Source organism: Peromyscus leucopus, chromosome 8a (genome assembly GCF_004664715.2).
Source record: "Peromyscus leucopus breed LL Stock chromosome 8a, UCI_PerLeu_2.1, whole genome shotgun sequence".
Lineage (NCBI taxonomy): Eukaryota > Metazoa > Chordata > Mammalia > Rodentia > Cricetidae > Peromyscus > Peromyscus leucopus.
Window position 1 is genome coordinate 39,346,576 of NC_051085.1, and position 25,568 is coordinate 39,372,143.

Genomic DNA, 25,568 nt, shown 5'->3' on the forward strand with positions numbered 1-25,568 from the left:
GAGAAGTCAGTGTCTCTAGATTTTGCACTGGAGTTTTGGTAAGGGATTCATTCCTACATGCCTTGATTGATTTACACTAAAACATGAAGAATCCTGGGACTGGAGAGTTGGCTCCTTGATGAAGAGGATTTGCCGCTTTTACAGAGGACCGGTGTTCAGTTCTAAGCTCCTATATGGTGGCTCACCACCATCTATAACTCTAGTTTCAGGAAATCAGATGCCCCTCTGACCTCTGAGGACATCAGGCACACAGGAGGTGCGCTTCATGTGCAGGCAAAACACTCACACACACAAGATCAATAAAAAGAGGAGTCGTGACTTGCAGCCAGATGTGGTGGCACAAGCCTGAAGTAACAGCACTTCGGAGGCTGCGACAGAAGAATCAAGAGCCTGTGTGGCTCGAATCTTAAAAGGTCTTAGTAACAAAAAGAATCCCGAGCCGGGCGGTGGTGGTGCACGCCTTTAATCCCAGCACTCGGGAGGCAGAGGCAGGCGGATCTCTGTGAGTTCGAGGCCAGCCTGGTCTACCGAGTGAGTTCCAGGAAAGGCGCAAAGCTACACAGAGAAACCCTGTCTCGAAAAAACAAAAACAAAAAATGGAGCCAGATGTTAGGGTCAACGCTGAAAGATCAGAGAAACAGAACAAGCCATAGCTAACCTCACCTGGCCAACTTCTCAGCTGATCCTGTTTCCTCAGACTGAAAGTCTCTGAGTCCTCATCCGAATGGATCTCAGCTGAACTGCTGCTAAAAGCTAAAAGCTTAAAAAGGCTCTAGTTCCTGGTCCTCATGCCTTATATACCTTTCTGTTTCCTGCCAATAATCCTGGGATTAAAGGTGCGTGTCACCATGCCTGGCTGTTTCCAGTGTGGCTTTGGACTCACAGAGATCCAAATGGATCTCTGCCTCCAGAAGGCTAGGATTAAAGGTATGTGTGTGTGTGTGTGTGTGTGCCACAACGAGACTGTATTTCAAAAAATACTAGGCATTTGTCACCCACACCTGGCAACCCGAGTTTGATCCCTAGAACCCACATAAAGGTAGAAGGAAGGAACCAACTCTACAGTTGTCCTCTGATCTCCAAACACATGTTGGGGGACATGTGCACCCATGACAGACCAGGTACACACATGCACCATAATAATAAATATTAAATTTTTTTTTTGGTTTTTTGAGACAGGGTTTCTCTGTAGCTTTGGAGCCTGTCCTGGACTAGCTCTGTAGACCAGGCTGGCCTCGAACTCACAGAGATCCACCTGCCTCTGCCTCCTGAGTGCTGGGATTACAGGCGTGTGCCACCACCACCTGGCTAAATATTAATTTTTTAAACAAACAACAAAAAGCACAGTAATTTGAACCAACAGGATGGAGTTCTTGGCTGGGAATCTAATGGTTTCTTCTACACACCTCTCAACAGTTGCTTCCAGTGCCTGGCTCCCCGGAGGGTCTCGTGCCATGTGTCTTGATTCTGGTGCATTTTATTCTTTGCCTCTCAGGCTTCGTGGACCTGTTATTCACCACTTCTCCATTTTCTGCTGGCACACTTGTGACTTGCATTTATAGACATGACTTTGCTTCATCTAAGGTAGAATGGTCTTTACTGTTTGGGGATGATTTGGGGACTTACTTTATTCTTATCTGTTATTTTATAACTGATAACAATGGGAGCTTAAGCTTTTTAATGGAGCTAAAATGCAAAGCAAAGGTGTATTTGTTTGAATGTTCTTGTAATTTTGTTGTTTGAATCTTAGATGGTCTTATAATAAACCCGGAGCCAGATATGGGGGTGAAAGCTGAAAGATCAGAGAAGCAGAGCAAGCCACAGCCAACCTCACCTCACCAACTCCTCAGCTGATCCTGTTTCCATGAATCCTCAGACTGAAATCCTCTGAGTCTGCACCAGAAAGGGTCTCAGCTGAACTGCTTTAGTTCCTGTTTCCTCAGGCCTTGTATACCTTTCTCCACCCTGTCGTCACTTCCTGGGATTAAAGGCGTGTGCCACCACTGTCTGGCCTCTATGTCTAATCTAGTGGCTGGCTCTGTCCTCCGATCCCCAGGCAAGTTTATTAGGGTACACGATATATCACCACATGATTTATTCTTTAGGTCTGTGCTCCTAAAAGAAATAGACTTCTTTTCCCTTTTAGTTGGTAACTTCTACACAAGATAAAATTTCCTTCCCGCCTAGAGCTGTTGCTACATTATAAAATGTGTTTCATTTATTCCTACTTTTAATATCTTGGCCAGCCTGTTCCAAACCGTCAGTCATTTCTCCTAATTGGATAACAAGCAGGCATTGGAGAGACTGTCTGCTGGGAAAGAGTTTCGATAGGTTCACTCAGCCTGGTGTGGGCTGAGTTAAAAGCGAGGAGGCAAGATAACTAGCCTGCCCCCTGCCAAACTGTCAAGAAAGAAAAGGCAAGGACAGCCTGAGCAACTGTTCCACAGGGAGGGTGGATCTAGAGATAGAAAAACTGGGAGCCAAATTCCATCCCCAGAACCGGAGCCACGTGTGCTGGTGTCCAGAGCCGAGGCTGAGGAGAGCCAACATGGCACACTGGGCAAGCCCAGAACAAGGAAAAACCCGGTCTCCAAAAACAGCGTCAAAGGAACAAAACTCAAAATTGTTTTCTGGGCTGCTCATGTATGTGCTCCCTTGTGCACCTGCACCCACAGACACGTATGCACCTCATCACACATGAACACGTAAAAGAAAAGGAAAATTGACATTGATGTGCTGAGGGTTATGAGAATCACAGTTACAACGTACTCTCAAGTGATAAAGGATAAAAAAGGCAAGCTTGATACAGATATTCACTACTGAGCAGTACACTATGAAACTTTAATCAAGTAGAGGAATCCAGATGGAAAAGGCAAAGAAAGTATTAATATTATTCTTGCCCAAAAATTATCGGAAAATAATTGTTTTAAAAGAGAGACCACAACAGGTAGTGGTGGCATGTACCTTTAACCCAGCACTAGGGAGGCAGAGGCTGGCGGATCTGTGGTTTTGAGGCCAGCTGGGTCTGCAGAAGGAGTTCCAGGAGAGTCAGGGCTACACAGAGAAACCCTGTCTTGAAACCAAACCAAACCAAACAAACAAACAAAAACAAAAAGAGAGAGAGCACGAGAACTTACTTCATGGTTTTTTTGTTTTTGTTTTTTTGTTTTTTCCCCCAGAGCTGAGGATCAAACCCAGGGTTTTGCACTTGCTAGGCAAGCACTCTACCACTGAGCTAAATCCCCAACCCCTCGTGGTATGTTTTATATGGACCTACTTCCTGGCCTTGTTTAAGCTACTGCTGTTTGTTACCTGTGTCCACACAGCCTAGTCACATCCAGAGACATTGCCTTACAGTGCACTCGTTGGCAGCAGAGTCTGGGAGAGGACAGGGGTGTGGATGTGCAGGGCTGGCACCATACGATTCCCACAAATGGGTCATTTGGGGACTCTTCTCGGTGTTGATGATACAGTACACGTAATAACTGTGTCACTTCCTTTGAAATTGACATTCAAACTGAACAAGACCATGACACACTGAGAACAGTTAAGCTCCGAAGGATTACGGTTCCAACTACAACTACAAATTGCCTGGTAGAATTTAGAACCAGTTTTCTGACTGCTGATTCTTCTTTCTCCTCCTCCTCCTCCTCCTCCTTCTCCTCCTCCTTCTCCTTCTTCTCCTTCTCTTTCTTTTTTTCCTCCTCCTCCTTCCTCTTCCTCTTTTTAAAGAAAGATTTACTTTATGTATATTTGTATGTATGTATGTATGTATGTATGTATGTATGTATGTATGTGTGTGTACACGTGCACAGATACCCTTGGAGACCAGAAGAGGGTGTTAGGTTCCCTGGAGCTGGAGTTACACAAAAAGTGGGTACTGGGAACTCAACTCTGGTCCTCTGGAAAAGCAGCAGGCACGCTTAACTTCTATGCCATCTCGCCAGTTCCTTTGAGATAAAATTTACTCTCATTTTGAAATTTTAAGAAAATTAGCAAAATAATATGTAAAGCTGAAATCTTTTCAGCCACTTTTTCTTGAGGTGCTGGGAACACACATATCCCAGTGTGTCATGCATGCTAGCCTCCACCAACGAACTATATTCCAGCCCTTGGTTCTTTGAGGCAGGGTCTCTCTGCATGGAGCTCACACTGGCCTTGAACTTACCTGGTGGGCCTGACTGGCCTCAAACTGGCCATCTCCTTCCTCAATCCCAAGTGCTGGAATTAACAAGCATGCACCGCCATGCCCAGCCTCAGCACCTTTTCAAAGAAGGGTCTTTGGGTATCTTGGAATTTTTGCTTCTAACCCCATCCCATGTTGTAGAAGGTACTGTTGCACCCCGGAGAGACCAGAGAGAAAAACAGAATGTGAGTTACTTATAAACTAACTACACTTCAATCATCCATGTTTTATGTTTGTGCCTGGTCTGCTCTGCTACCAGACTCATATTGAAGAATAATGAATCTTAAGCAAGAGGAACAGAAAATGGCCCAATTATGCTTTAAAAACAATCCACGCCTGAGCAACAGAAGGGAGGTTTTGCAGTAATGACACCCTGCTCATCACTTTGCACTTAATGTTGCCAAGGAAGAAATCAACGGAGAGAAATAACAACACAGAAGGAGGATAAAATGAACAAAATGTGCTTTGCTCATTTTCTTGTGACAAGGATGGTTTTATCTACATAATTCATGGCGATGCTTTGCAGTGTATTACTGAATGTACAGTGTGTTCTTTCAAAAACAACACAGCTCAGTACTAGGGGACTCCAATCTCATCATTGGTTAAATTTCTGATAAGAAGGAGAAAGAAGCTGCCAAAATTATGATGAAAATGGCTGGGAGGGTGGTGGTCTGGGGAGGACTACCTGGGGAGGACTGCCTGGGGAGGGTGGTGGCCTGGGGAGGATGGTGGCCTGGGGAGGGTTGTGGCCTGTGGAGGGTGGTGGCCTGGGGAGGACACTCTGGGGAGGATGGCCTGGGGAGGACAGCCTGGGGAGGACACTCTGGGGAGGATGGTGGCCTGGGGAGGATGGTGGCCTGGGGAGGGTGGTGGCCTGGGGAGGGTGGTGGCCTGGGGAAGACAGCCTGGGGGGCACACTCTAGGGAGGACACTCTGGGGAGGATGGCCTGGGGAGGGTGGTGGCCTGGGGAGGACTGCCTGGGGAGGATGGCCTGGGGAGGACACTCTGGGGAGGATGGCCTGGGGAGGATGGTGGCCTGGGGAGGATGGTGGCCTGGGGAGGACGGCCTGGAGAGGATGAATGGATTTGGCTAAGGTCTTTGTTTTTCAGTTGCCTAGGCAGCACATCTCAGTCTAGTGGCTGCTCCAAAACATTTGTAGCCAGGTAAGGGTCGACTGTACAGTTTGTTTCAGCCAGTCGCGTAGACCAAGAAGACATGTTGGCAGGATGAGAGGTGCCAACAGCCACCCCAATGTGCTTTTGCGTCCAGCAATCTATCCTCTAGGAGTCTGTCCTTAATGATTGAGGACGCAGCCAAGGACTCAGCTAAAAGATATTCCTGTATGTGTTGTTTCTATAGCAAATGCCCGGGAAACAAGCTAAATGTCTGAGATAAGTTATGGTGTATTTATAAAACCTAATAACGCTTCTTAGAAATCAAAACTCTGAGCCAAAAGGGGAATCCATGTGCTAATTTCAAATGTGTAGGAGGATGGGGAATATAACAACATTTTAAAGCATAATCTCTTCCAAAAAAAAAAAAGTAATGGAAAAGTAAATCTGCAATTTCCTGCAATTTACACACACACACACACACACACACACACACACACACACAGAGAGAGAGAGAGAGAGAGAGAGAGAGAGAGAGAGAGAGAGAGAGAGAGAAATGCACAGTACACTCAAGTTCAGACAGGGAGGAACGGACACACAGATGCTCTCCGGAGAGTTGAGTCCTTAAGCTTTTACTTCTTTCTTCTGGATCCCCTGGGGAAGATGCCAGAGGCATGCTGTCAGATGGGCCGCAAGAGTCAAGGTCTAGGGGAGGGATGGGAATCAGAACAGACGTGAAGTTTATGTTAGCATAAGGTCCAAATCATGGGCTGTTGAGTGCTCAAACCTTAAAGCAGACATCAATATCAGGCTCTCAAAGGCCCAGGGAAGATCCTAGAAAAGATGAGAGAGTCCCAGAGCTGGAACATGGGGTGGGGTGGGAGCACAAAATCTTGAAATGCTGTCTTCTGGATTTGATGAGGCTGAGGTAGCAAATACACAGCAGTTCCGGGTACCTGCACAAGACCTGCAGGTGCAGGCACAGGCACAGGCACGTGCACGCGCGCGCGCGCGCGCGCACACACACACACACACACACACACACACACATACACATGCAGGTAGGAGGGAAGCCTTTCCTGGAACTCTCTCTGTAGCCCAGGCTGGTCTCAAACTCACAGAGATCTGCCTGCCTCTGTCTCCCAGGTGCTGGGATTAAAGGTGTGCACCACCAACAAAAAAAAAAAAACAAAAAACCTTAAAGGGGTTGGGGATTTAGCTCAGTGGTAGAGCGCTTGCCTAACAAGCCCAAGGCCCTGGGTTCGGTCCTCAGCTGGGGCGGGGGGGGGGGGGGCATGAAAAAAACAAAAACAAAGGTGTGCACTACCACCCAGCTAACAGGAATGGTTTTAACTGTTCATTTGGAAGAGAAAAATATATTTTAAAGTAAAGGAGTATAGTTTTTGAAACAAAGAGTAAACTAAATGGATACATTGGAAGAATTCGAAACAGCTGAAGAGGAAATGAAAGAGTCTTGAGCAAGAGCCAAACTGTGGAGATACCACAGAGTCAAGGAAAATAATGACAGACATGAAGTTATAGAACTTGGTATTATGGACTGATATTGTGTAGCTCCAAATGTCCCTTAAAGGCCCATATATAAGACAGGCTTTGTCTCTAGTTTGCTATGGTTGAGAGGTAGTGTAATTTAAGGGGCGGAGCCTCATGGGAGTCAGTTAGGTCATCAAAGACATGCCCTCAAAAGGCATGGAGGGATCCAGCTCCTTCCTCTCTTTGTTCCCTGGCTACTTGATGAGAAGAGCAGCTGCCTTCATGGGTGCTCCAACTACCACGTACTACAGGCCCCAAGCAATGAGCCAGCCAACCAAAGACGGAAACCTCTGAAACTAAGCCAAAATAAGCCTTTCCTCCTCTTACCTGGTTGTCCTAGGTATTTGTTACAGTAGCAGAAAACTGAATCTATTCTATTTATACTGTTGCCCATATAGTCAGAAAGAGCACAAGGACTTTCTAAAATCTCAAGCAACTTTGGATACATACTTATGAGTGTTGTTCTGGGGAGGAAATGCAGAATTTTTAGAACATCTTAAATACGCCTTCTCTAAAGAGTATATGACCCAGAATTATTTCAGAACCAAAGGGCTATTTTGTGCATATTTGTTGTGGTTTGGTTCATTGATGTATTCGTTAAACCAATACTGATTGGATCTCTTATTATATTTTAAGGTCTTAATGATAAGAAAGAAAAAGGGGGAAGGCAGAAAGAAAGGAAGGGAGGGAGGAAGAGAGAGAAAGAGAGAGAGAAAGAAAGAATGAAAGAAAGAAAGAAAGGGAGGGAGGGAGAGAGAGAAAGAGAGAGAAAGAAAGAATGAAAGAAAGAAAGAGAGAGAAAGAGAGAAAGAGAGAAAGAGAGAAAGAGAGAAAGAAAGAAAGAAAGAAAGAAAGAAAGAAAGAAAGAAAGAAAGAAAGAAAGAAAGAAAGAAAGAAAGCAGACAGATGTGGTAGTACATACCTATAACCCAAGTTCAGATAACAAGTTCAGGGCCACCCTGGTCTATATTCAGAGTTTCACAATAGTGAGGGCTACATAGTGAGACCCTACCCCAAAAGCAAAACAAGGGGTTGAGAGACAGCTAAGCAATTAAAAGCACTTGCTACTTTTTCAGAGGACCAGGGTTTGGTTGCTAGCGCCCATACGGTGGCTCCTAAACCATCTGTAACTCCTGTTCCGGGGGATATGAAGCTCTTGTCTGGACCCCACAGGCCCTGGGCAGGCCCATGGCGTACAGACTTACATGTAACAAACACTCACACACGTAAAATAAAAATAAGTAACTCTTAAGCAAAACAAAATCAGAAAGAAAAATAACAGGATACAATTCCTGCATTTATGAAGCTTATAGTCTGGTTGGGGGGAAAAAAGTATCGATAAATAAAAAGCCTAACAGAAAATGAATACATCTTGAATGTAATAAGTATTATGGCAAATAAGTATACACTGCTATGCCGTTGTTGAACTGATGGAATCGGCTGACTTGAGACATCCAGGGAGGCTTTCCTGAAGGAGCTGAGTGGATGGATGGTCAGCAGTTCAGAGAAGAGGGAGGTGGGAGGAAGTCCCCTCTAAGCAGAGGGGAAGGTCAAAGTCACAGCAGCAAGGTACTGCCAAGAGCTGGAAAACAGGGAACTTTGGAGATGTGGTGAGGAGGAGAGCTGGGAGGCTAGAGCAATGGCTCTCCGGGCAAGAGTGCTCTGCAAGCGTCAGGACCTGAGTTTGGGTCCCAGCATCCCTGCTAGAAGCTACACATGGACACTTGGGTGCCTATTCCCCCAGCACCACTGGAGGTGGAGATGGGAGGATCATTGGGACTTCCAGGGGGCCAGCTCCAGGTTCAGTAAGTGACCTTGTCTCAAAGTCACATGGTTGAGAATGTTAGAGCACAAGGCTCCTCTAGTCTCCTCCGGCTTCAGCACACACACAAACACACACGTACACACCACATACATACCACATACACACACCACATGTATACCACATACACACACATACCACATATATACCACATACACACACACACACACACACACACTCCACATACATGCCACACACACACACACCACATATATACCCCCCCCCCACACACACACGCTAATAATGAAGGAAAAACAAAGAGTGGACGAACGCTATACCCCTTGGGGGCAACATGTTAAAAGGGCAAATTCCACCATCCCAGGGTAACACTGACTCTCGGTGGAAGGAGGAGCTGAGGATGGTGGAGAAGCTCGGTCAGAGGCTGCCGCTGAGGAGCAGGCAGAGTTTGTTAACTTGGAGGTGGACGGACGCTTGGGCTGAAGATGGAGAAAGCTGGATAAGCTGTAAAGAGCTGGAGGGTAAGTGGACAAGTGAGGACCAGGTGAGACCGACTGGCTGGTGGTATCAACTCTTAAAAGAGAAAATGGGCACATTTTGCCCACAAAAATAACATTTTTAAGCAAATTGGTTTTGGGAGAGATATAGTTAAGATACTTAAAAATAAATAAATAAATAAATAAATAAATAAATAAATAAATAAATAAATAAATATCAGAGCTGGTTGTGGCGCATACCTTTAATCCCAGCACTCAGGAGGTAGAGCCAGGCCAATCTCTGTGAGTTCGAGGCCAGCCTGGTCTACAGAGCGAGATCCAGGACAGCCAGGGCTACACAGAGAAACCCTGTCTCGAAAAAAAACCAAAAATAAATAAATAAATAAATAAATAAATAAACAAATAAATAAAATCAATATCAAGTAAGTAGTTGGGTATAAGGTTAAGATAGCACAGGAGATGTCTGGACCAGAAATAAAAACTGTCTGGTACAAAAAATGTCAAATGAAATCCACAGGTGTGCATTAAGGGGCCTAGGGAAGATGGAGCGTGAACGGAGAAGCAGGGCTAAACAGACGGGAGGAACGCCCACATTTAATGACGCAGGTTTGCGGGCTATCAACGTTCTTTATGCAAAGGCCACAGGGAGAGCGAATTAAGCAGTAGGTAAGCCAGAAGAGGGTTATTCCACGGGATCCACAGGCAAGAGCATCTCTGGGAGCAAGAAGTTGATGTTACTGAATGCTGCAGAGAGATTGAGGGCGGCAGGCTTGAGGTAGACATGCTCTGGGCTCAGCATATGGACTTGCAAGGATACATACCAGCTTAGGATGTGGTGAGCTGCAGCTCAGAGCTGATGCACCTGATGTAGAGGAGAAGAACAGCCTAGGGAGGATGGTCCAAGCTTTAGGGATTTCAACTTTTATTTGTTGTTGCTTGTTTATTTATATTTTTGTTTTCTGGTTTTGATTTAGGGGAGAATAGCCTGTTTTTCACAATTATAGATTAGAATAGTTTAAATTTCTAAATAGAAAGAAGTGACTAAATGTGATATGTCTTAAGGACAAAAAGAATTGCAAAAAAAAAGTTTAGCAAATTTCAGTAACTATATAATGTGTGGTAGCAGTGGCCTGGTTTATTCTGGGAGTGTTATGCATACATTATTTTATTATGGAACAAAGAAAGAGAAGTAGTTAGATTGATGTCACAGGGAGCCAAATTTCCCATTTGAGAGACGAAAACAGGCTGGACATAGAGCCTCTTGAAGAGGCTCCATGGGCCAAGAACAGAACACTTTACTTATGAAAAAATCATGAATATTGCCAGGTGTGGTAGTGCATGCCTATAATCCCAGGCAGGAGTCAGAAGAACCAGGAGGATCACTCATGAGATTAGGCTAGCTTGATCTACATAGTGAGTTCCAGGCTAGCCAGGGCTACATACTGAGACCTCATCTCAGAACAAACCAACCAAACAAACAAAACAATCTGAAATTGAGTCCTATCAAAATATTTAAATTCATAATAAAAATACTTGAGTTCATAATTCTCCAAAGAACTCAATTCTCTGGTCTGAAAGAAGCTGGAAAACCAGATTATTGTTGTTTGCTTTTTCAGGACAAACAGCGCTTCAAGAGAAGGGGACCCAGCAAAGACAAGGGGCCTCTCTATCTTTTGAAGAATTTCAATTAGTAAGCTAAAAAGGACTGAACCTTACCAAGTCAACATTTCCTAACATAATGGACCTAAGCGACAGCCAGAGGGACATCTGAACCCCACCCTTCTGAAGGGGAACCTTAAGAACACTTATCAGATGTTCTTATAAAAATAATCAAGCCTGAATCCAATTAGGTAGGCCCCAACTACTAATTTTCAGAAACTACAGGAGACAGGAGGGTACAATCAGGCACAAGGCAAACTGTGGGAAACTCTACAAGTCAAAAGGGGAAGGACATCAAGGGAAGGGCACCTATATATTTAGAGAAACTTAGGAGTCCTACTTAATTCATTTTTGATTCCTTTCCTTCATTTGTATGTGGATGGGTGTGTTGCCTGCCTGGAAGCTTGTGCACCTTTGCTGCGGGCCGCAGGAAAACGTAATGGAATCCAACTACTATCACAAAAGCTACTACTTGGAAAAGTCAAGGATTTCTCCAAAGGCCAAGCCATGGCTTAAGAAGTCTTGGTGATATTTTAGCTTTTGTAAGTATATTAGCTGGTTCCTACAGTGATTTTCTTGTAATGCTATGTGTGTTTCCAAGAACTCCTAACAGTGTAATTATCTAAAATACCTGTCAAGCATCCAAGGCCAAACTAAACACCTGTCTCCTAGGTCAGGCGGATAGATTTATTTCTTGTGCTGTTTAGGGTGAGATCCTCCTTTCTTATACAACCTTACTAATAGATCCCTAACTTCTTACCTAACCACTCCTAGGAATGTAGACTGAGCACGTAGATCCCCTTTGGGATATACTAACCGGTCATTAGCACTCAGTTGACCTCCTCTATTACCACTCCCAGTTTGGGTTGTAAAAGAAAACCTGGTGGTCACTGCCTGAGAATTCTTACTTGCCTTTATGACCTTGAAGGAATTCAAGCTTGGTGACCTGGCTGGAGGGGGAGGATTGCTATGGCTTGGGTTTATAACTGAACACCTCAGAGACTTGAGAGGATTTAGAGGTATAAGGAGATGGAGAGGAAGAGAGGAGTGGAGAACTTGAGGACGGAGAACTGAGAGGGATAAGGAGGATTTTGTCCAGAGAGAACTTGTGGATGAGATGGAAGATGAGCAAGAGCCAGATGGGGAAGTACTAGCTGAGTAAGAACTAGATGAGAAGGACCTAGATGAGGCAGAATTAAGATGAGAGAATTAAGATAGAACTTAGAGGGAACAGTAGATAAAAGTAGAGAGAAATCAGGCAAGAAAGGGACTAGGTATGAGAACAGAACTGTAGTTGTGTAGATAGGATTTTATCTCAGAGGAATAAAGTAGATGGACAAAGACCTTGGTGTACTTAGATTCATTTCCCGAAATAATTCTTGCCATTTGTAGTTTTTTGAGTCCCCGAGAAGTATAACATTAAGGCTGGTCCTTTTAATGTTATACAAGGTACCATGAACACTCAGTGCCTGCAGAAGCCAGAAGAGGCTATCAAATCCCCTGGCACTGGAGTTACACAGAGTTGTGAGCTACTGTGTGGGTGCTGGGATTCCAGCTCGAGTCCTCTGGAAAAGCAGCCAGTGATCTTAACCACTGGGCCCTTTCTCCAGCCTCAGGAGTCTTATTTAAACCCACCCCAAGATACTAGATTTATTATAGTCCATATCAGAACAAATATGTAGTGAGACCTTGACCAAAAAAATACTAAATCAAAACAAAAACTATTAAGAAGAAGAAGAAGAAGAAGAAGAAGAAGAAGAAGAAGAAGAAAAAGAAAGAAAGAAAGAAAGAAAGAAGGAAAGAAAGAAAGAAAGAAAGAAAGAAAGAAAGAAAGAAAGAAAGAAAGAAAGAAAGAAAGAAAGAAAGAAAGAAAGAAAGAAAGAAAGAAGAATTGGACCGGAGAGATGGCTCAGAGGTTAAGAGCACTGAGTGTTCTTCCAGAGGTCCTGAGTTCAATTCCCAGCAACCACATTGCGGCTCACAACCATCTGTAATGAGAACTGGTGCCCTCTTCTGGCCTTCACAGGGACATATGCAGGAAGAACACTGTGTACATAATAAATAAATAAATCTTTAAAAAATATTTTTTTAAATGTTTTTAGAATGGTGGCTCACTCTGTAGCCCTGGCTACCCTGATATTTGCTATGTTGCCCAGGCTTGCCTTCAATATATGGGCATCTGACTGCCTCAGTCTTCTGAGTGTTGAGTCTTTACGTGTGCCTCACCATGCCCAGCCCAACATTACTTTTTGAAAATATTTTATTTGTGTATGGTTGCTGGGGGGGAGGGGCGCAGTTGGGAGATACATATGTGCCATGACCTGTATGTGAAGGTCTGAGGACAACTGTAGGGGTCAGCTCTGTTGTCCCATCCTGTGGGTCCTGGAGACTGAGATCAGATTAGGCTTGTCACTCAATGGCTCTCCCCACTGGGACATTGTGTCCATCCCAACGAATTATTTTTGAGGTAAGAATTTACGAAAATGTTAAGGGAATTTGAGCTATGACTAGAGCTGTAATGACTAGTGAATTATTCATTTTGTTAGGTTAATAATGGTTTTGTGATTAAAATTTTAAGGCATGGTTTTTTTTTAAAAGATACACACTGGGATATTAATGTATGCAATGATGTGTCTAGAAATTGGTTTAAAATAACCCACAGTATGGAATGTTGAGGAAATTGATGAAAGAATATGGACCTAGAGTTTATCACTGTCAAAAAAAAATGTTACTTGGGAGTTCATAACATTTTGTTTGTATAGTCCTGATAAAGCTTGTAAATGTCCTTTTGTTAGAGAAAATGTCCACTCAGGCACTGTTGCATGCACCTAGACCACAGCACTGAGGCTGAGCCAGCGAGGGTAGAGAGCAACATTGGCTCAAAAAAAAAAGTTTAATAAAAACCGACTCTGCTGATGGCATTGTCCAGGAAATCTTTATGAACAGTGTCACTGGAGGGGGGAGGGAGTGATAGGGACTGGGCATAGGGGCTGAAAAGCTAAAGCCGTGGGGGGGGGGGGGGATTAGAAGAACTGGAGTATGAATTACTGAAGTGCGGGCCATGCTCTGAATGTGGGGGAATGAGAGAGAGTATCCAGGAAAGGAGTGCCAGACAGGAAGGAAGCTGGGAGCAGAGGAAGCCTGGAGTGAGCGAAGCTCTGAATGTGTGTTGTCGGCATGGACACAACCATGATAAGGAACCCAGTGCCTCAGCCCATGGCAAGATGGCAAAGCCACCCCCACCCCTACCTAGAGTGAGGCTCAGAGGGATGGCAAAACCTTCCTCTGGTCTGTGTGCAGATGTGGGCAGTGTGTACAGGAAACGTCCGCCATAGTTCCCTGATGGGGGTCTTTTTGTATGCTGTGAAAATATGTTTCTGTGATTGGTTGATAAATAAAGCTGTTTGGCCAATGGTGGGGCAGAATAGGGTTAGGCGGGACCTTCTAACTAGAGAGGAGGAAGGAGAAAAGCAGAGCAGAGGAGACACTGCCAGCAGCCGCAGCCATGAGAAGCAAGATGTAAAGATACTGGTAAGTCATGTGGCAAAGTATAGATTTATAGAAATGGGTGAATTGAAGGTGTAAGATCTTGCTAGTGAGGAGCCTAGGCTAGGGCCATACAGTTTGTGATTAATATAAGCCTCTGTGTGTTCATTTGGGTCTGAGCAGGGCTGCAGGGCTTGGGGGGGGACGGGACGGGACTGGGTGGGACCAGGAAAACTTTCAGCTACAGTTCCGCATGCGCTCATGGCCCCCAGAGACAGCTACTACTGAGATCAGCTAAACCACCTGCTTGTTCAGCTGTACATAACACCCCTGCCTTCTGTTTAGATGTATGCAATAATCCTGCTGCTCTGTTCAACCATATATAATAAACACACTGGGGGGCTTCCGGTTTCTCCATCAGAGAACCCAGTCCACCAGATCCCAGCGTTTCTGTGTGAATGTGTCTGTGTCTTTTCATGATTCCTTCATTGCCCCAGTCAGCTCTATCCCTGGAGCCCAGCTGGACCTTCCAGCCCATGGTTGGAAACAGCAGAACCAGTTGGCTAGGAGAACCAGCGAGACACAAGAACAGCCAGGCTGGGGGAGCTGAACAGGGAGCTAGAACGTGAACAGCAGGAATTCCCAGGCTTTGTTCACTGTTGAACCCTGACACCACCAGAAATGTGTTGGGCCCACAGTGGGCGCCCAGCCAGTGTCTGCTGAGAGCTACATGAAGACACCTGACTTTTGCTACCTATCACTTACCCTTCTTTAGGCAAAATGACCTCAATTTATTTTTTTAAGATTTATTTTAATTTTTAATCACATATTTGTATGTGTACTGTGTGTGTGTGTGTGTGTGTGTGTGTGTGTGTGTGTGTGTGTGTGTGTACATGTGAGTATGGTGCCTGAGTATGTGAGAGGCACAGAGTCCCTTGGAGCTGGAGTAGCAGGTGATAATGACTTGAGTTTCTATTTTGGGATCCTTGGGAATCCATAGATGCTGACTCCATTTCTAGATCTAAGAAGCCCAGGATCAAGGCTAAGTAACTTCATGTGGCTCAGTGTCTTGGTCAGAGCAGTCACTTGGATACGGCTCAGTTGGTAGAGTGTTTGTCTAGCATGCACAAAGCCCTGGTTTCCTCCCCAGCACCACATACACGGGCATCGTGTCACGTGCCTTTAGCCTCAGCACTCAGGAGGTGGAGGCAAGGGAATCAGAAGTTCAAGTCATCCGGGTACTAGCCTGAGGTATACAGCCTTCAGGGGGGGACGGGGCTGTATGGGAGGGTGCCGCCCTGAACCTATAAACTAGTCCCATTGAAATGAAACCCCAAATAATGCACTTTCATCCCTTGTAGACACACTGAGGATGCATAAGAAGTCAAGAACGGGCTGGAGAGATGGCTCAGGGGTTAAGAGTGCTGACTCTTCTTCCAGAGGACCCGAGTTCAATTCCAGCACCCACATGGCCGCTCACACCTGTCTGTAACTCCAGATTCAGGGGACCCCGACACCCATAGCAAAAACACAAATGCACATAAAAATAAAATAAAAGCCGGGCAGTGGTGGCGCACGCCTTTAATCCCAGCACTCGGGAAGCAGAGGCAGGTGGATCTCTGTGAGTTCGAGGCCAGCCTGGTCTACAGAGCTAGTCCAGGACAGGCTCCAAAGCTACAGAGAAACCCTGACTCGAAAAACTAAAAAAAAAAAAAAAGTCAAGATTGCTGAAGACAGAAAGCAGAGCAGGGGTGGATCGGAAGAGGGCATTGGCTTCATTACTGAAACGTGACTTCAGCTGCAACCAGATCTATCCCTGGAATTTCCAGTTATGTAGGAATAAATCTCCTTAATTATTCCCATCAAGTTTAGGGCCAACTACATAATGAAGCATATTCTATAACCTCTAAGTAGCCTCGCCAGTGTAGGATGCAAAACACACTTCCAACGCCAGGGCAGCTGATGTAGCCCGTGTTCCTGCCCCCAGGAAGGAAGGAGATGAAGAGGCAGAAGAAGCCTTGGGGCCTAGAGAGTCTACCCTCCGTGTGTTGTCCTTGGCCCTACACCAGATCACCTGGGGAACTTGGTGACCACAGTTTCCTCAATCCCATTCCAGGCTGCTTGAGCCAAAGTCTCTATCAAGGTCCATGATCTATGTTTTACAAACTCCAGGCCAGTCTGATGGGACGCACTTGTTCAGTGTCTGGTGAACTTGACTTCCCACTGGTATGGGAGGCGCAGTGGGGCAGACTCTGTGGCTGCTGCTGAAGTCAAGGAGACGTGCAGAGTATTCATGCGGTTTTATGAGAGCTCTTATTAACTACAGAGACCCTGCGTGTGGGGCTGATGGACTTTCTCCTATTTGTGTGATTGCTAAGTGCTTTTTCCCTCAGCCATATTCTGGAGAGTTGAGATGACCAGAGAAACAGCTACTAAATAGAAAGACTGTTTTAGGCCTCCTAATCAGGGCAGCTTCAAATTCAAGGACCCTCTGATGTCATCATGGGGCCAGGGTGTCTCCATTTTGGTTTTGACATCCTCACGCTCTGGTCCTCAGTCTGGTCCGATGAGATGTTTTCCCCAAGGACTAACTACTCTGAGCATTAATCCTGACACAACAGAGACCACAGGGTGGGAGAAGGCACACACCCGTCCTGAAGTCCCAGCTGAAGTTCAAGGTTGAGGCAAACACCTGGAGGAGCTCTCTGCAGATTTTGCTAACATCTCTTGGGCAGAATTACTCTCTACAAGGCCTCTCCTCAACCAAACACGCTCACAAGGACATAAATCCCATGATGACTTCAGTCCAATCCCCAGGTGCCCTGGACCCTCGGGTCCTTGAGTGTGGGGTAATCAGGTAATCCTCAGGCATCTAATTCCTGAGGGGAGGAGAACAGGGAAACAAGAGACGTGGAATGGCTTGGGTGTGCAGGCAATGAAGTGTGTAAACCCTAGGCGGGAACTGAGGAGAGACAAAGAATGTTCCTGCCCCTCCCTTACGCATCCCAACCCTACACGCCCCCTACCTCCCCACCCTCACCCCCCCACACTTGAGATACTGCAGGGGCTAGTTCTTAGGATAAAGTCGTTTAGAAAAACAAGGTGCTGTATGTGATCACATCCCGTGTGGTGGGTCTACGCGATACAGAGGGACTTTAAACTTGACAGAGAACAGAGATCTGAGAACCCAAGAGCAAGGACCTGCTTACCGCGTCCACTGCACCTCCCTCAACACGACGACAGCTTTGGGGGTTTGGTTTCTCCTTTCCTTTTACACTTCAGCATTTTTGTTGAGGAGGGGACCGGAGAGATGGCTCAGTGGTTAAGAGCTCTGGCTGCTTTTCCAAAGGACTGGGTTCCATTCCCAGCACTCACATGGTGGCTCACGACTGTCTGTAACTCCACTCCCAGGAGATTCAGCACCCTCTTCTGGCCTCTGAAGGCACTACACACCCGTGGTGCACACACACATGTAGGCACGTAAAAACACCCATACACATAAAATAAAAATAAATTCACTTAACTGTTTTCTTTACGAGCTTCATCAATCCCTACAAAACATCCCAATAATGAATGCCAATATTTTGTTTCACCGCCTCAAACAAACTGAACTGTGGAGAAGGTTGGAGAATGCTCAGAATGTGGGCCTTAGGGGGAAGAAAGAGACAAGTTAGCCCAAACGTGCAGACTCTCTGGTGTCCAGATACAAGAGTTTGAAGAACAGGTGCGGCTTGCCTCTGGGCACTGCCTGCTCCTTTCTGTCCAAACTTCTCCGTCCTCTCAGGCTCCTGAGCGCCGCAGCCGCCGCCGCCGCCTCCTCCTCCTCGGTCCAGCTGAGCTCCTTTGTAAAATCTAGTCTTTGCAAAGAACGTTGCCAAGTCAACTCAGCACAAACCCCAACCCCTGGATACCTGATCACTCTAGAAACATGATCAGGTCCCCGATCCCTCACCGCCCCTCAGAGGATGTCTGATCCCCGGGCCTGTCTCCAGCAGAGGCTTGCTAGGTTGGTTTAGACAGAATCCCCTCACCCCGGGTGTTTCCTCATGGGGATTTTCCATCCACTCCACTCTGCCCCTTGGCTAGGATTTTCACTTTGCCCACGTTGTGTTTCAGATCAAGCTGCATCCTTCTCTGGCGGCAAATCTCACAGCAGCGATCCCGCTACCCTAAAAAGCCCATTTCCTTCTGCTTTATGGTTAGACCACCACTGGTGGATACTTTTTCCTTAACAGCTTCCCCTTCGGCCACACGGAAAGATTCTCCTTTAGAATGAGTTTCTGAACACAGAGTGCGGCACAGTTGTGCTGGACTCGAGGTTCAGGTTGAAGTACGATGTCTTTGAAAGACTGCACACCCAGTTTTCTTCTTCAGACCACACACTAGTGAGACTTCCCTCACCTGACCCCTCGAAGGGGCATTGTGGGAAGAGTGGATGGGTGTACTGGAGTGGGCGCTGTGTTCTTTCTTAAGCATACAGGAATGCATAGGTCTTCCTGCCCACCCCATGTCCATTCTACTCTGGTGGAGACAAATGGCCAGAGCTGATCTCTCTGCCGTTGCTCATGACCTTCCTTCTTTCTTCGGTCGCCTCCTCCCCCACCTCTTGAAAACGCAGTTGCCTGAATGTTGTTGCCCCACCCACCCAGGAAGGCTACAAGTTTAAACTTCTCCAGTTCTGGAATGAAAGGCCTTTGTAGGAAGGCGATGCTGGCAGCCGGGTAGAGGCAATTTAAAACCGGTCCCACGAGTGCGGCGAGGAGAGCGATTCTCAGTCCTCAGAGGCTTATCCAAGTGTGACAGATACAAACAGCCCGGGTGCCTTCAGAAGTCGGCTGAGTCAAGTGGAAGAGGGCAGACATGGGTGGGAACCAGGAGGCCTGCTGACGCGGGAGCGTTATGTCCTGGGGGAAATGCCCCACGGAGGGAAGAAAACACCCCCAGGGGAGGGAACTCTTTGGTTAAGAGGAGAAGCTAAATTAGTGAAAAATAGCTTAGTTATCATACAATTCCACTTAAGATTATCCTAAAAGTTAACAGTGTGGAATATTGTCTTAGATGTTTAAATATATCTCACAGAGGTTAGGAACAATGTTTCAAAGAAACTAGTGACAACATATTCCTGTTGATATTGAAATATCATGTGTATAAATGTGGCTATCTGAATTAAAACGTATTGGAAAAAACAACAAAATAAACATGTGGGACAATGGCCTCGAGAGAAATCAAGGGAGCAGAAGAGGCGTGAGGAGGTGGGAGTTTCCGGGAGGAGCTGGAAGAGGGGGAAACGGTGATCGGAATATATTGTCTGAAAAAGATTTTTAAAAAAGAGATAATCAGACAGCCAACCATGGCCTCTGTCATGAGAAAGGTACTGCTCTATAAATACAGAAGTTTACACAAGAGTTCAAGCATTCAAGTGATGTATGTTTCTCTTATTTATTACGTTTACAGCCATGGAAGAGAAAGACTACAGGAATAAGGAGGATTCCAAAGGAACACTGAATAAGTAAACTGTGATGGTACTGTTACTGTTCGATGCTACTGTGACTGTTAGGACCATTCATTTCACTCCTAAACATATACTTCACACACACACACACACACACACACACACACACACACACACACGCACACACACACACACACACGCCCCAACCCTGCCCTTGCACATCCTAGGCAAGCACTCCACCACTGAGCCCTCTTATACGTTTGCTTAAGAGAGAGAAAAGGACCAGAGAAATGGCCACAAGTAAAGGCAGGCACTTGCTGTCCAGCCTGACTGCCTGAGTTCAGGCATTGGACCCCACACAGCAGAATAAGAGCTGCCCCAAGTGGTCCAACCTCCACACTCACACCATAGCATGTTCATGACCACCCCACCCCACATACGCTAAATAAATGAATCTGATGAATGCACAGAAACCAGACAATGGTCTAAAACTGAACTGTAAAGGAAAAACAAACAAAAGGAGGAAAATAAAAGTACCCCTTTAGCCAGGTGGTGCCAGCACCCGCCTTTCATCCCAGCACTCGGGAGGCAGATCTCTGTGAGTTTGAGGCCAGCCTGGGCTACAAAGCGAGTTCCAGGACAGCCAGGGCTACACAGAGAAACCCTGTCTCAAAAAACCAATAAATAAATAAATTTTAAAAAGCATTCCTTTAGAAAATTTGGATACAGATGTTCACAGGAGCATCATCTTCAGTAGCCCAAGGAGAAACAAATCAAATGCCTATGGACTGATGACAGGCTAAAATATGACATATCCACACAATGGAATATTGTTTGACAAGAAGAAAAGTGCTAAATGTGCTATAAAGTGTGACATTTTAATACATGAAAGAAGTTACACAAAAAAAAAAAGTCATGTATTACTTGACCCTGTTTATATAAGGAATCCAGGGGGGTAAATTTAGAGAGACAGGAAGTAGACTTATGTTTAGACACATTTGAAAGGACAGGAGGTAGAGATTGACTGTTGTGGACTGGGAGGGTGCTCTGGGAAGGATGGAGGGCAATGTGTTAAACTTAGATGGGATGATGACCACACAGTTCTGTGAGTGTTCTAAAGCTATTTACTTGTGTCTTTCAGTTGCCAAATGCTATTGTATACGAATTGTAGCTTGACGAAGATGTTTTAAGGGATGCTGATTGCATTAACTTGTTCAAAAATGAGTTGAGCTTTTGGATCTAACTAAAATGGAACACAGCTCTAATTGAATTAGACCAGCAACCTACAGTGAACCTTTGGAAACAGTTGAGGGGTAGGTATAATCACCCAAGTATGGAAGCCTGAGATGGGCAGAGTGTGACTAGACAGATTATGTTCAATAACAAAACTGTCCCTACAAGTTAAAGATGGCCTTGGAAGGTCAAATCTAGAAAGCAGAAACTCACACACAACTTCCTGCGAAATCAGCCGCCCAGAGCACGTTAACAGCTGCGTGAACTATGACTCACTCATTGCTCCCTCCGTGGGAACACAGCTGCCATCAAGCGAAGCAGAGAAATTCTTCAGAACAGGTTGGTCGCACATGTTTATCCCACAAAGGATTCACGTAGCAAAGGGTGCAATGCCCAGGCATCAAAGGCCTGTCTTAAGAAGCCTCAAATACACCACAAGATCTCTGATGACCTCCAGTGGTTACAACAGAAATTGCTTGCTTTATGGTCCCGGAGACTAGAAGGCACTGTACAAAGGGATGATGGGTAGGAGGTTTGGTCTGTTATTTTTTCTGGAAAGCTGCAAGGTGGGGTAAAACGACAATATTGAAAAATGCCTTCCTGACCTTCAGACACTGACTGCAGAGCCCTCTCCTAGGGCTGGGGAGATAACTCAGTGTTGAGAGCACATACAGCTCTTCCCAGAAGACCAGAGTTCAGTTCCCAGCACCCATGGCTTACAGCAGCTTACAAGTGCCCATTTCCAAAGGATCTGACATCCTCTTTAGGCTTCCTTGGACACTCGTTCCCTACACACACACACACACACACAGAGTAAATAAATATTATTTAAATAAAAGAATCTTTGCAATACATTCAACACAGCCGGGGAGCTGTGTCCTTCCAGTGAACCCCACTGCGAGGCCTCAGTGAACAATTTACTCTTTGCCCAGAGATGTAGGAGTGAGAGGCCAGTGGAGAAGAGGAAAAACGAAACAAAACAAAATAAAGCAGTAATCTCAATGTAGGGAGAGCCGGAAGGAAGGATAGAAGGCAGGTTTGAAGTTCAAGCCCGTTTGACTGCCCCCACCTTTGGATAAGTTTTGGTAGTTATATAAGAAATTGAAGGTTAGCCTCAGCGAAAGCAACGAACCCCAATCTATGGCACACCCAGAGTTTCACTAAGCAAACAGCAGGGAACACGCCACTTCCTCGAGTCTGCTCTGCACGCTTGACGGAGTTCCAGTTCTCTGTCCACTGGGTAAAGAGTTTCACTCCATGAACAAGGGACAACATCTCAGAAATGCCATTCCATCATGACCGTTGGCCGAAGTGACCAGCAGCTATCCCAGAAGGACTCCAGGTCATCTCTTTGGAGATGAATCCTGCAAAACCATCCTTGCAGCCCCTGCCGCTGGCCCTGCTGGGTTCTTCAGTCAGGTCCAGGCATACTGAGGGGCTTTCTAGAATATAGTAATTAGCCAAACATTTTTGAGTACCTCCAATTTCACTTACAAGAGCCTTTTTTTGTTTTGTTTTGTTTTTTTGTTTTTTGAGACAACGTTTCCTCTGTGTAGTTTTGTGCCTTTCCTCACTCTGTAGCTCAGGTTGGCCTGGAACTCACAGAGATCCACCTGCCTCTGCCTCAACCGGTGGTTTTTTTTAAATAGCCAGCTAAATGTTAGAAACGGGCTCTTGTGCCGGGCGGTGGTGGCACACACCTTTAATCCCAGCACCTGTCTCTAAAAACCTGAGAGAGAGAGAGAGAGAGAGAGAGAGAGAGAGAGAGAGAGAGAGAGAGAGAGAGAGAGAGAACAAAACATAAAAACAAAAATCCCCAACTGGTTGGTCTGATTATCTCTCAAGACTAATGTTTTCTCTGCTAACTGGAAAGTATCTGAGAGTCGCAGAACCATTGTGAGCTTCCCAATAAGAGGCTATTGAAGGGCTGGAGAGATGGCTCAGCAGTTAAGAGCACTGGCTGTTCTTCCAGAGACCCTGAGTTCAATTCCCAGCAACCACATGGTGACTTACAACCATCTGTAATGAGATCTGACGCCCTCTTCTGGTGTGCAGGCATGCATGTAGATAGAACACTGAATACATAGTAAGTGAATAAACTGAGAGAGAGAGAGAGGGAGAGAGGGAGGGAGGGAAGAGAAAGAGAGGGAGGGAGGGAGGGAGGGAGGGAGGGAGGGAGGGAGGGAGGGAGGGAGGGAGAGAGAGAGAGAGAGAGAGAGAGAGAAAGCTAATGATCTCTAGAATACTAATTCCTGATCGGAACATTAGTCTTTCTAGCTGTGATTTCAACTAACAAATGTCACACTGTCTATGCCAAGAGGAAGGAAGGAATAAGAACAGGACTCCATTAACAATCAACACCTACTGTGCTGCGTATAGTGCCCGTGACCCTGAAGGCCACTAGTATTGTCCCTTCTTACATTTTTGCCCATTTAATAATCATTTATGAAATGTCTGCCTATGTTCCCAATATCCATCCGGCATATATTATCTATCTGATAGCTCCAAGAAGAATGTAATAGACCAGGAGAACAGACCAAGCCACTGACAAATGTTTGCAAAAATGAAACAGCCTCCCAATAGTATGAAGGTGTTAAACCTCCGGGGCTCTGTTTCAGTCTCAAGGAGGAAGCAGGCAGTACAAGAATCTGTTCATAAACTGTAAAATAACAATTGCCCTTTTTTTAGAGAGAGAAAAACTCCTTAAGGATTATATGAACATGTTACCATATTTTGGTTTCCTTAAGAATCAATAATTACATCATTATGCTATTTTTACCTTAGTTGTGATTTAGAGCATTGTGAAAGAATTGTGAATAAGAATTCCCGCCGTTGCTTGTTGGTCCAGAGGCCAAACCAGTGAGTTATGAGAGTAACTCTTTCTTGAAAGAGCTAGAAGAGACGAGAAGGAGATTTCACTGTCTACTTCTGTTAGTTCTCAGTTGCTAAGCAGTCGGTCGACTAAAAACCTCATAGCTGATATTTACATCATTCATGGCAGTTTACAAGTGCTTCCACATAGGCTGTAGGGTCTCTCTTCAGGGCTTAAAGTGTTTTTATCCAGTCATCCAGGCAAGCCAGGGCTTGTTGGGTGGGCCAGTGGGAAAAACCAGGGGGTGTCTGATTACAGAGGGGCCGGGAGGAGCCTCTGGAGAACAAAGGGCAAAGGGGAGTCACCGCTCCTGGATTTACCCAGCTTAGTGTGGCCCAGGGCAAGAATCCAAATATTTCATCTTATCTACAGGCCCTACTCACTGAATTGTGGAAGCAGGACCATTTAATAGAGGTTTGGTGTTCTTGACTCCTACCTAGCTTTGGAGCTTTATAATGACCATACAACTAAAAATTAGTTATTATCGCACAATGCCATTGTTAGCTGAGTCTCCAGTGAGGACGTACAGCATGAACCAACATCTCTGAAAGCCGGGTTTCAGCCAGCGTTGCTTACACAAAAGCATATACAAATTCATTGTCCTTATTGTAGATCAAGCTTTATCCCCTGCTACACCTCCTCTCCTCCATCTGTGGAAGCAGCTGAACCTACATGAGCTCTGTCTCCATGAAAACCTGGCAAGACTGGCCTGTTGTTCAAAGAATTCTTCTTGAATTATTTTTCAAAAGAACGGGTGCTCTCAGGCTACATGGAATCATGAAGTGAGTACACAATGGAAGAGTAGATTAAAGACACAGAAATGGGGTTGGGGATTTAGCTCAGTGGTAGAGTGCTTGCCTAACAAGCACAAGGCCCTGGGTTTGATCCTCAGCTCCAAAAAAAAAAAAAAAAAAAAAAAAAAAAAAAAGACACAGAAACATACGTGAAAGTGTCCTTGCCAACTCTCCAAAGCCTTTCCTTACTTTCTCTTCCCCATTCCAGAAGCTCATGATGTCCTGGAGGTGCAGATTGAGAGCAGGGGGTAGATGTGGTGCCTTCCCTAGGTAACAGTCTTCGGTGAGAAGATTCTCACTTTGAGACATAGCCACGGTTTTATTTAAAAAAAAAAAACAAAAAAACCCAAAACTAAACTATTTTTTCTTTAAAAACATGACAAAGTAAGACTTGACATACCCAGTAAAACTGACTTTACCAACTGAACTCATTTCTACTATAGAGCATGGAACTCACCTGTCTGTTTAAGGACTGGTTGGTAAACGGAGTCCAGGCACTGAACCTCGTGTGGAAGCTCTCTACTTCCAGACTTTCCTGGGGAAAATTCCTGAGTGACATCTCAGCAAATTACTTTCTTCCACTTCTAGGAACTATGGGTTCAATTTAACAGACGTATGGTTAAGAATGCTTAGAAACAAGCACAATATTAATTTTTTTCCTATAGGAATTATAGAATTACTATATCCATTAATATACAGGAAAACCATACATAGAATTACAATTCAGGAATGTATATGCATATACACATATGCATAGTAAGCCATGAAAACATCCACCAAGTGCCCACGAACTCCAAAGTGTTATATTTTTTTGTACTTTTATACTTGGATCCAGGTCTGAATCTAAACAAGAGGTTTTACTTTGTTGGGAAAGTAGAGAGCTAAAACGGGTTTTCAGGATCAGAGTTGGTAAGTATTCGTTATCTATTGCTGCATTACCAAGT

The 25,568-nt window shown here is 45.2% G+C and overlaps 1 protein-coding gene across 1 annotated transcript in view; it reads right to left on the reverse strand.

Annotated features, from left to right (window-relative positions):
- Positions 1-25,568, reverse strand: part of Ect2l (epithelial cell transforming 2 like) — an 83,118-nt gene that overhangs the window by 47,402 nt on the left and 10,148 nt on the right. Inside the window, exons 2-3 of the mRNA XM_037200338.1 lie at positions 25,082-25,215; positions 23,738-23,850 (exon numbers count right to left, since the gene is read on the reverse strand). Coding sequence (XP_037056233.1) covers positions 23,738-23,850; positions 25,082-25,183 — 215 coding nt within the window. The 5' untranslated portion in view covers positions 25,184-25,215. The remainder of the gene's footprint in view (positions 1-23,737; positions 23,851-25,081; positions 25,216-25,568) is intronic.